General features: G+C 35.5%; 1 protein-coding gene across 1 annotated transcript in view; it reads right to left on the bottom strand.

Annotated features, from left to right (window-relative positions):
• The window catches only part of LOC141402985 (cell adhesion molecule Dscam2-like), a 261,395-nt gene that overhangs the window by 176,321 nt on the left and 72,340 nt on the right, over nt 1–12,734 (bottom strand). Inside the window, exon 5 of the mRNA XM_073985115.1 lies at nt 5,784–5,901. Within this exon, the coding sequence (XP_073841216.1) occupies nt 5,784–5,901 (118 nt within the window). The remainder of the gene's footprint in view (nt 1–5,783; nt 5,902–12,734) is intronic.

The raw sequence follows: 12,734 nt of genomic DNA, 5'->3' as shown, positions 1-12,734 counted from the left end.
TTGGACAAAATATTACGAAGGCCGAATTTTGGACCGAATCGGTTAATCCGTTCGAGAGTTATCGTGCGCTCCAGCCTGCAGTACAGACAGACAGACGGACGGACATGGCTAGATCGACTCCAAATTGTCTGGAACACATTTAGTCCAAACATACTTGGGGTCTAAAACTATTATTTCGATGAGGCACATACCAGTAGGTCACTGTTGGTGCAAATGTGCGAGAAAAGGCCGGGTTTTGCAAAATTCGTCCTGGAACCACTAAAAATAACAATAACAAAAATCCTTATTATTCACTGTTATTACTTACTTATGTACTTAGTTGGCAACACATTTGTCAAATTAAATGCTATAATTTCTTAATACCGTAAAATATCACAAACAATTTCAGATTTTGTAGTTTACTTCTAGGCGCATTTATTTGATCGTAAGCCAATATATATTGGAAAGACAATGAAGGTTGTTATTTCCCATTGCAACAGATGTCGCAGTTGGTGATAATGGTATAAACTTCATTCTGATTTACGTCTCTTTAATAATTTTGTTTTAACATAACAGGTGTCGCACAAAAGATTTTCTTTTTTTAAAATCCAGTTAGACAAAAGATGATTACAAACGATGAATTTGTAAAAATTTTGATTTTTAATTTCAAATTAAAACAAAAATTCTTTCAATAATGTTTGGTTTTTTGAACATATGAGATGCTGTTGAAGACAAAATTAGGGTGTTAAATTCAGAAATCGGTCAGAAATAACAAAAATAATTTCTATTAAAAAATAGTTTTAATGTTAAGATTTTCTTTATAATTATGTCACTTCCGCTAACGAAGTAGCGGGCACATGCTAGTATAAAATATAATGATATGATGATAAATTTAGAGAGAAACAAATGATTATGTAAAGTTTGTTTTCGGTTTCAGCAATAATTTTAAAATGTTTTTGTGCGTGATGTTTTTTTTATCGAATCACCTTATAAATAAGATTTTATCTAATCTTAGAGAACTCATCACAATACGATACAAGGATACAAGGTTGTAAAAATCACAACGCTAATGTATACACACATATTTGTACATATACGGTTATAGTAATAATATCTTGTCTTTATGAAACCTACCCTTCCGTTATCTACTTTTGCTAATACAAACTTGTGTTAGTTTTATTATTATTATTGTAATTTTATTTACCATGTTTCGGTCAGCGTCTTTGTGTTTGGGGCTATAGACCAAATTGTATGTTATGGATTTTTCTTAGGGTCAATACATAAGAAGCAAGATACTCAACATATGGATTGTCGTTACATATTTTCTATGCATAATTGAAATATAAAATAAAAATTAAATTACAATCCATAAAATTGAAGTAATTAATGTGGCATTTGTCATAATTGACTAGAAGACGCTTGTTGTAAATAAAGCATTGGCTTTTTCTTTACAGATTTACATAGTACATATGTTTTGGTGGTATAGTATGAATGTCAATCAACAGTAAAAATAGCAAGAGAAACCCTTTATCACCAGAGGCCTATTTTCGTATCTGATATTCGAGCTCAAAGATTGAACTCTATTGATATGTTTTCCAGAGAAATTATGATTATTATTTTCATTAAAATTTTGTTAATTAATAGTGCGTTAGATATTGACCCCAGGGATTTCATGTCCTCTCTCTACTACGAACAGTGGTTCAGGAATCGTATTTCCCTGCCAAAATCCCAATGTTTTGTCGTCACCGATTGTTAATTTCTATATGGGATTCGATAGTAAACATGTTGAAACTAAGAAAGCCAAAAAAATAGGTAAAAATATTGGAAGGTATGGGTGTGGAGAGCTCCGTAAAACGACAATATTTTTTTGCAATTTTGGAAAATATTTCATTTTTGCAAATTTTTGTAGAAAGAAATATCTATTTCTCGAAAACTGTAACAGATATTCTGTTCATTGTTTTTTTTTTGTTAGGTAGGTAGGATTGTTGTCTCTGTCTGTTTCAATAAATGTCCGTAGCGTTTACACGAATCCAGCAATTTTATTTTTCCTCAGCTACTTAGTTTTAGTGAAATTCCAATTTTAGTGGACTAGAACATTTAGAGAACAGCTTGGAACAAGAATGATGCCCGCCAGTGTCCTCTTTCGGCCCATATAAACTTTTGTACAGGTCGGGCCCCGTTGGTTTAACACTTTTTAAAATTTTTTGAAATTTCATGTGTAAAAATGTGTGATTTTTCCATAATATTTCCCATATAAATTAAAGATTTTATATACAAATGGACATCTTTTTATACCCTCAGCATTTATGCTAAAGAGGGTATATACACTTTCATACGGGCAAAATGTGCCTCATCGAAATAATGGTTTTAGACCCCAAGTATGTTTGGACGAAATCCATTTCAGACAATTTTGAGTTGATTTAGCCATGTCTGTCTGTCTGTCGGTCTGGCTGGAGCGCACGATAACTCTCGAACGCATCAACCGATTCGGTCCAAAATTTGTCTTCCGTAATATTTTGTCCAAACTTAGTTTAAGTTCGGAGATGGGTTATCCGTCCGTCTGTCTGTGTGGCTGGCTGGAGCGCACGATAACACTCGAACGATTCGGTCCAAATTTTGCCTTTGTAATATTTTGTCCAAACTTAGTTTAAGTTCGAAGATAAGCCATATCGGTCGACTCCTTCAGGTACCTACCCCACAAAAGTTCAAAAATGTTCGGAAAATTTGTGCGAATGATAACTCTTGAAGAGAGTGACGGATTTGGCCCATACTTTACACATCCTAATATATCTACCAGATATAGATCAGGTTCGAATATGGACTATATTTGTCCACTAATTCGGGTACCTGCAACACAAAACTTCGGATAAGTTCACTTTAAGACCTGCTCTCGAATCACTTTGATTTTTGTTGAAGCCACTTGCTTCCATTACGATTATAAAAGTTTTTTCAGGGGCAAATCCATACTTCTTGACAAAACTGCCCAAAAGGTGTAAAAAAACCCTATGGTAAAGTGATTTTGAGATGTGTGTCCGTCCGTCTGTCCATTATAACTTGTAATCAAACTCTAGGCCGCAATTATGGACCGATCGTCACGAAATCTTGTATGGAGGTCGGGTTCATACCAGAATATATCCCTATTTTTATTGGTGATGATCGGGAAATATTTATCGGCTCTGTAGGTCACAATAATAGTCCGATTAAAGCGAAATTTTAAATAAGGTTAGTGTATATGACAACGATGCAATTTGAGATGGCGACCAGATAATATTTAGAGGGTTTAATGGACCAATACTTTTGTGTGAAAATTATGAAAATATTCAATATATAGCTTATATGTTTATTCCTGGAAGAGACATTCCGGGTAAGTAGGTTATACTTGGAAGAGGAACGCTTGACCTTTCTATTGATGTCAATTGTGTTTGTGTACATGATAAAATAACAGAGTTACAGCCTAATGTACCCATTTGTTTGTTTGTAGTGTAATCATAAACACGCTAGATCAATAATCAATAATTTCCACGAGGTAAGAGTTTAGGTAAAAAAAGATTCCTAAAATTTTGGATGATGTAGGTCGCAATAATAGTCCGATCGCCTCGCCAATTATGTTGATTTTCGTGGTCAGATAAAAGAGTTACAGCGTAGTATATACAGAAATTCCACAGTTTTAATTGTGTGTATAGTAACCATAACCACGCTACAGTTCGCAGTTATAGTTTAATACTGACTGATAATGAGCGGATAGTTCTTAGCGAGTAAACTTTTTTGTGGGATAATATCCAAATTCAATTTTTGGTTTATATTTTATTTTTAGGAGACATATTTCGGCAATCTACGAATATAGCGGTTAGATAACTGAACTACTGCCTAACATATAAGTGGTGTTTTTTATTGGTCTTTTTTCATTGATTGATTCGACAAAAATCACCGAAAATTCTTTCTAAAATTCTTTTAATATTTGTTTATACCCAATATTTAGGCCAACGAGATTATCCAAATAATGATATTAAGCCCCAAGTATGTTTGGACGAAATCTATTTCAGACAATTTGGAGTGGATTTACCGATGTCCGTCCGTCTGTTTGTCTCTCGAAGAATCAACCTATTTGTTTAAGTTCGAAGATGGACCACAAAAGTTCCACATTTTTCAATATATCAGGTTCGAATATGATCGGACGATCATATAAAATAAACTCCTTGGAAAATAGCGCCCAGGTGTAGTGGAGTAGGGTATCACATGGTCGGCCCTGTCCGACTATAACACTCTCTTAATTTTTTTTTTAATTTTTCCATAATTTTTTTATTTTGTTTTTTTAATTTTTGGTATTTTTGTGATTTGATTTAGGTGTTTGAACTATTTTATACCCTCCACCATGTTATGGAGGGTATATTACGTTTGTTTTTCTGTTTGTAAGACATCAAACTAATCATTTGCGACGCTATAAAGAATATATATTCTTGATCAGGATAAAATTTTAAGACGATCTAGCCCTATCCGTCTGTCCGTCCTTCTGTTGTAATCACTCTAGCGTACGCAATAACTAAGATAGAACGCTAAAATATATAGGTTCACGTTTTGGTATAGCCCCCATATAACGGTACCACTTGATTTAATGTATTTTGAGGATTTTATCCACAATCTTTCACCTAACTAGCTGAAATTTGACATTTAAGGTTCCTTATGAACTAGAAACTTCTCCACTAAAAAGTGTCAAGATAGGTTCACGTTTTGGTATAGCCCCCATATAATGGTACCTCCCGATTTAAAGTATTTTGAGGATTTTAACTAATTTTCTTCCCAATTTGGCTCCAACTTCTGCACCAAAAATGGCGAAGATAAGTCCACGTTTTGGTATAGGTAAAATATAACAGTACCTCCCAATTTAAGATTTTTTGAGACTTTTAGCTAAATTTTTTGACTGAATTTGCTGAAATTTTACATTTGAGGTTCCCAATGAACAAAAAACTTCTCCACTAAAAATTGGCAATATAGGTCGACGTTTTAGTATAGCCCCCATATAACGGTACAGCCCGATTTCAAATATTTTGACGTTTTTACATACATTTGCAGACCGAATTAGCTATAATTTGCCACTTAGGTTTCCAGTGATCAAGAAACTTCACCAACAAAAAGTATGGACATAGGTCAACATTTTATTGTAGCACCCATATAACGGTACCGACCGACAGATAAAAGTAGTTCATGGTATAGGATATAGAAAGTTCGGCCCGGAACTTACCGCTTTTTTACTTGTTAAATAGTTAGAACATACGAAAAACCCAAAAACACTCTATTTTGATGCAAAATATTAAAAAAAATTAAATTGTTAATTTTGACCTAGAATTCCTCTGCAACTACTAAACCAATTTGGAATGTTTTTAATGCATCGGAAAGCTGATTATGTTATCTGTCACAAAAAAAAAAATATGAAAATATCTCTATTCGTTCAAAAGTAACAGAATTTTGACCAAGAAAAAAATCGATTCTGAACCACTGTGCTACAGCTGTAATTATGATTCTTGAATCTATTTCAGAATGCGTTATTTCAAATAGGAATTAATGAATGAATGACTTATATGAAATCATGCATATCACTGCAATGTTGCAAAGGTTCGTCGTATGTTCACATGCCTGTGTTTTATTCAATGGAAACACTTACATATGACTTTTCTCCTTTCTGTATATTCCCAACTTCTACTTCAGTTGACTTCATTGTTTACTTGAAACTAATTAAACTATCCACATTAACGATGTAATTTATACTCCGCTTCTCTAGCAATGCTTACAAAGTACATTGAACTTACCTGTATTCCGGTGATGGACATCCCTGTGCCACACATAGCAAAACTGCACCTTCATCCTGTGAAACTTGCACATGTGCTGTATGCTCGACAACACTTGGCGATATAATGCCTCGATGAGCTGTAATCATGAAGAGAAAAACAATTTTTAATTAAATTGCATCAAACACTTGACAGGTAGTGCCGTAATCCTTGCAGTTTGCTACTACTCTTCATTAGGGTCTTTACAGAACGTTAGCAGGCTGACTGACTGTATGGGTGTGTATGTCTGTTTTATTAAAACATTGCAAGATGTGTAAACAACAACGCTAAAAAGATAATTAGCCAGCTGCTAGTTACTGCGGATAACTTCAGGCATAGTTTAATCCGGTAGCTAAGCTTTAGTAATGAATGCAGTCTAATGTATGTAATTTAATATTTAGCTACTTAAATGATATAATAAACAAAAAATGCAACAATTTTCAACGATAAAATGATGCGAGAAAAGGGGAGAATGGAATTGGCAACGACTGTATGTTACTTTGTCTTTATATACTGACAGTAAACTGCAATACTACCAAGTTCATGGTATCAAGGCGACAACCTGTGAATAACGGTGTGTCATGAACCACGAGCTTTACCACCTGCAGTTATATTGGACAATATAGTTTTGTTAACGACGTATCGTTCTTGTTCTTTTTTATACCATCTACCATATTATGGAGCCTATACTAAGTTTGTCATCGAAATAATCATTTTGGAAACAATAAATTCATTTTTAATATACACAAAATTTAGTACAAACTAGAAGACCCGGGCACAGACGTAGCCAGAAATTCATCTCGACACCATTTGCTGGTTAGGATTATTAGCGCCCATGTCCCCTATCTTTATCCTAAAGCGATCAAATTATAAAAGTTAAAAAATTGTGAAGTCGAATTCTCCCGCTTATTGAGACTTATGCATGTGTTTTAATTTTTTAAGGCTGATGAACGGTTGAACTTCACCATATAAGGAAATATGTAAATATATTTTTTTATTAATAAACGTACTACGATACATTCCACAAAAGTTCATGAAAATCGGTTCGTTAGTTTTCGAAATATAACATACTTAAAAATTGGCAGTGGTCAGGACATCGGACACCAAAAAAGGACATTTGATCGGGGGCATTTATAAGTTAAGCAAACATAGCTATTATAAAACAATAGGCCGCCGAAATTCATCAACAAATATATAGCATTTTGGAGCACGGAACATTCCTGCACTTTTTCTGAAAACTTCATGAAATTAGGTTAAGTAGTTTTGACGTCGGGGATGAAAGATACCAAGGAACGGTCCTCACAGGCTTTAACATGGCAAAGCCTAGGATTTATCTTGATATCTTCTCATCTCAAGTAGACACTGACCTCCCTGTGGTGTTACCCGAGGAGCTGCCTTTAACACCCGTTAAAGTTAGTGAGTTAGCATGTACCGCGCGCTCGCCCATAAGAACGTTTAAAACACGGGTTTGGGCGTCGGGTTAGTAACCCTCCCCTAGAAAAAAACAGCCTACTATGAAAAAACGAAAGAAAAAACAATCCCCTCTAAAGTTGACGACCCCCGCAAACGTTTTAAGGGTGATGATCTGCGGATATACACCTGGAATGTTCGCACTCTTTATAGAGAAAGTGCAGTTTACGCGCTGGCAGATGTACTTGAAAAGTACAAGGCCTACATTTCTGCCATACAGGAAATACTATAAGTTGGGAAAGACGTCACAACAACACCTTAATGTGACGCACTGTATTATAGCTGCCATGACACAAAGCATGGTTGCGGATTTGTAGTTGGTCGGAGGTTACAACATCTGATCTTCGTCTTCACCCCAGTGAAGGAAAGATTTGCTACAATACGGTTAAAAGCAAAATTCTTCAACATTAGCTTTATCTGCGCTCATGCTCCAACCGAAGACAAGGACAAACAGACCAAAGATATTTTCTACGAGCGCTTGCCCTTTGGAAAGGAAAGGAGAACACCTTCGGTCCAACAGTAGGAAAATTCAGTCTCCATGGTGAAATATCTGACAATGGATTGAGACTGGTAGACTTCGCAGCGGCAAAAACATGGTAGTTAGCAGTACCAGGTTTAAGCATCTAGATATTCATAAGGGCACCTGGCCGTCTCCAGATCAAAGAACAAGAAATCACATTGAACACGTTGTGATATAAGGAAGATATTCATCGAGCGTGTTGGATGTACGATCGTTCCGAGAATCAGACCACTACTTTGTTGCAGCAAATGTACGTACCCGTCCAAACGTTGCAAATAAAGTACGAACATACACAACACGGAAGTTAAACATCGGTAAGCTACAAACACACCAGATAGCCACAGCATATTCCACTCAATTGGCCCAATCAGCACAATGAAAAAATATTGCTCACTCCATGCAAACAGCAGAAAAAAAACATACTTGGATACCAGACACCTATACCAAGGAATCCATGGTATGACCAGTTGTGTCGTGCTGCTACCGAAGAAAAAAATGCTACTTTACAATCAGTAGTAATGAGTAGGGCGTCTTTTCCGCAGTAAAAATAGAGAAATGAAAAAGCGGAAGTGTGAAAAATTCGAAATGTACAGGAGCAGAATGAAATCCGATAATTCTACCAAAGAGTGAAACATCAAAGTGATGGCTTTGGTACTGGCACATCCTCCTGTAGAGATCAGCAAGGTAATTTTTTAACTGATACAGATAGCGTGCTCGGGGAATGGCAAGGGCATTTTTCCAAACTGCTGGTATCCAATAGTAACGAAGATACCACAGATCCAATTCCAGAAGATGGTATTGAATGTACACCTCCCGGCCAAGGTGAGGTAAAGACGGGAATAAAATGGCTGAAGAATAATAAGGCATCAGGAGCCGATGGCCTAAAGGCCGAGTGGTTCACAACCGGAGGCGACACGCTGATAAGGTATATGCATCAGCTAGTTAGCACCATGTGGCAAGAAGAACGCGTACCCGAAGACTAGAATCCAGTCCACAAGAGCGGAGACATATGAGATAGTGTCTGGCATATTGTGTGAGCGACTAAATGCTATTCGCAATGAAATAATTGGACACTATCAGTGCGGATTTAGGCAAATCCACCATTGGCCAGATACACTGTGGTACAAAATGGAACTAAAAGTCTGGTGGTTGGAAAGTTCCTTTTGGTGATGAAAGCCCTTGGTGAGTATATTAAGAACCCAAAAGTAACATTTCGCCATAGGTCAAATTTCTTACATATCGCGTGATAATTTTTTTGAATTTTTCAACCCCAGCCTTTGATCTTCATATTTGCGTGTAATGATATTTTCCCTTAAAATCGGCATTTTGTTCTAGCACTGCAACTAGCAAAGTTTTAATCGGTGAATTAATTTCATTTGATTGACATCTCTAATGTTTTAATGGCGGAATATCCGGTTCAGAAATTGAGATAACCGTATCTGTCTTCCATAAAATTTGTTTTTAACGTGTTCTTCATTACAGGAGCTTTTTGTGGTAAATATTTCAGAAGCACCCCAGATGTCTACATATGCAATAACCAATGGGTAAGTCTACCAATAAATAACTAATGTCGAATATACAAAAAAATCAAACATAGTTTTTTTCTGAACCAAGGCCGAGACAATATTGACTAGTTGCCAAAAAAACCGTACCTAAAATCTTCTGAGCAACAGTTTTATAGAATATTTATAATCAAGGACTTTAATCTCCAAATGGAATTTTCCACACCCGAAAATACTGCTGGACAGTGATATTTGAGACAAATCGTGGAAAAGACCCAAGAAATGCAGATCGACACTTTCCATCCTTTTTTGTCGATTATAAAACAGCCTTCGACAGTCCTATACGTTAAAAATGTGTTCCAAGCCATGTCTGATTTTGGTATCCCCGCAAAGCTCATTCGGCTTTGTAAGATGACATTTACTGATACTCGGTCCTCAGTTAAAATAGGAAAGAACCTCTCCGAAGAGTTTATTACCAAACGAGGTTTCATACGACCTGCGAAGGTCAACAGAAGTGGAGATATATACACAAACAGCCATATGTTACTTGCTTACGCCCATGCTAGTGTATGGTTCCGAGGGATGGGTACTTGCGCAAGCAGATAAGGCAGTGCTAGATCGAAAGATCTACGGTCCAATCTGTGTTGACCGCGAATATCGACGGCGTATGAACAACGAGCTGTATCAAGTATACAACAACACCAATATAGTTAAACGAATCGAGATACAACGATTGCGATAGCTAGGCCATGTCATAAGAATGAATGCTGAAACTGTTAAAAAGGCGTATAAATACGGGCCGCATTGAGGTTCACGCAGATCTGGGCCTAATTATGTGATTCGATATCGAGTTTTTTCGACCTGAGTACTCAAAGTTTGGATGACAACTTTCGTTATCGAGTAAAAATATCGAGTAATTAGCATAAATTTGCGAGTAATTTCTCGAGGCCAAATTGCCTATCGTAAACAAATAAAATTAAAGATTTCTTATTTTCTTTTTGTATAAAATGTAAAAATTGTTGTTTGTTGTCGTTTTATAGAAGAAAAACGATGTTATTAAATAATTGGCGGCATTTTTTACACAATATAACAAAAGAAATTGGGAAAAGTAGTTTGCGTTGTTTTTAGAAATTGTGATAAATTTAGAATTAAAATGCATACAATCATTAACCAAAAATTAGTGCTTGCAGTCGTTAAAAAAATAAATTAAAAAATAAGCATTTCTGCAAAACAAAAAAATATTTAATATTAATAGCCTTTATTTTATAAGTGAAGTACGTTTTAAACATTTCATCCCTCGTTGTTTACCAAAGGAAATATTCTCTCAGAGTGGCTAATGCAAAACGCCCAACAAACTCTGTTTCTCATTTATTTTGAGAGGATTATTAAGGTAGATGTATTAACAATCTGTTGCAACAAGATTTTGCAAAAATTAATAATTTTCTTAGCACAACTTCATTCCGAAATTATTATTCAATGCATTGTTCAACAAATTCCACAAATATTTACATTTTTCATTCATAATTTTGATTTTTAGTTCCTGCTTTCAAACCAACACATTTTTTTACATCTACCTTTATAATATTCCCTAAAGTACACATAGGCTTTCATAGTTCGATTACCGGTTACTCTCGAAACATTCGATCAACGATTTTGATAGAATCTCGTCATGTCGCCTTTTTATCGTGTCGAAATCTTTTTCACGAGCAAATACTCGATCGAATCGAATCAAGTAATTAGGCGTTGGGGGAGTACCCCGCCCCTACGAAATTCAACTAAATTTGTAGCCTATTTTCACCGGGGACCATTCCAGTACATTCCCTGACAATTTCGGGTAAATCGGTTCAGTAGTTTCTTGTAGAAAAGATTAAATTTGAAAATTGAAGGCTTGGTAAATTTTCTTTGCATAAAAAAGTACATTTAGAAAATTATCCAAATAGGTCGAGCCGTTCTCAGCTGATACAATTACCAACGAACGACATTTAATTATATTTATACCATCCACCATAATATGAAGGGCACATTAAGTTTGTCATTCGGTTTGTAACTCATCGCAATGATCATTTCGGACCCTATAAAGTAAATATATTTTTGATCAGCGTAAAATTCTATGTCGATTTAGTGATGTCCGTTCGTCCGTCTGTTGTAATCACGCTATCTTCCGAACGAGTCGAGCTACAAGGCTACAATTTTGTACACATGTGTTTTTGGTCTGAACATAGATCAAGTTCGAAGTAGGGGTTTATAGGGGTCCACATTTTGGTATAGCTCCCATATAACGGTACCGCCCTAATTCAGATATTTTGAATTTTTTAGTCACTTTTCCAGAGCGAATTAGCTATAATTTGACATTCACCAGTCACCAAGAATCTTCTGCACCAAAAATTAAAGACATAGGTCCACGTTTTATTGTAGCCTTCATATAGCGGTACCGCCCGTTGTCCGGTATTTTGAAGTTTTTAGCTACATGTTCTGGCCGAACTAGATATAATTCGGCATTTAGAGTTCTCAGTGATCAAGAAACATCTCCACCAAAAATGATGGTCATAGTTCTACGTTTTAGTACAGCCCCCATATGGCGGTACCGCCCGATTTCCGGTATTTTGATGGTTCTAGCTACATTTTCTGGCCGAATTAGCTATAATTTGCCTTTCTAGTGGTCAAGTAACTTCCCGCCTACAATAGTGGCATAGGTACTTACGCAACAGAAATAAAACTAATAATTCCATATTAGCTCATTGTATTTCATGGTGGAGGGTATAAAAATTCAACCCGGCCGAACTTAACGCTTTTATTTTTAAAGATACGGCGCACAGTGTTGCCGCAGTGTACAAAAATCGATGTGACGTTAACTTTTATATATGTTCACTCTTCTTTCTTACAGTAAACACATCAGGTACGATGAATCTGAAAGAATTTTGTCGATATCTGAAATATGAAAAATATTTCCCAGGTAATCTAAAGCGACAATCATATTAGACGACCACTAAAATAATTATTTCCGAAAATTTTGTTGATAATATTAAAAGTTTTGGATGGCGATTTGATGGATAGGCTATAAATATAAAATTTTAGTACAATAAGTTGACATCAACTGGACATAGGCAAAGTACGCCTAAATGTAAATTTAATAAAAAAATATAAATTCTTAATATTTCGTAGAGTTTATCTTTTGAAAACTGAACATGGGCTGAGGAAACATCCCATGTTAAATTTGAAGTCCATTCATCAAAAATTTAGCGATTTATAGCAAAATCGGGGAAAGATATAAATGGGGGCTATATCCAAATGTGATACGATTTTTGTGCAAATCGGTGTAGCTATTCTGGAGCCTAAGAAAATAACACATATTAAATTTGAAGGTTATTCGATCAAAATTGAACGAGTTGTACCAAAAGCGGGTAAAATATTATATATGGGGGCTATATTCAAATCTGAACC

The sequence above is a fragment of the Musca autumnalis genome, unplaced genomic scaffold (genome assembly GCF_047663935.1).
Source record: "Musca autumnalis isolate F117 unplaced genomic scaffold, ASM4766393v1 scaffold_4, whole genome shotgun sequence".
NCBI lineage: Eukaryota > Metazoa > Arthropoda > Insecta > Diptera > Muscidae > Musca > Musca autumnalis.
This window is presented reverse-complemented; position numbering and strand designations above follow the sequence as displayed.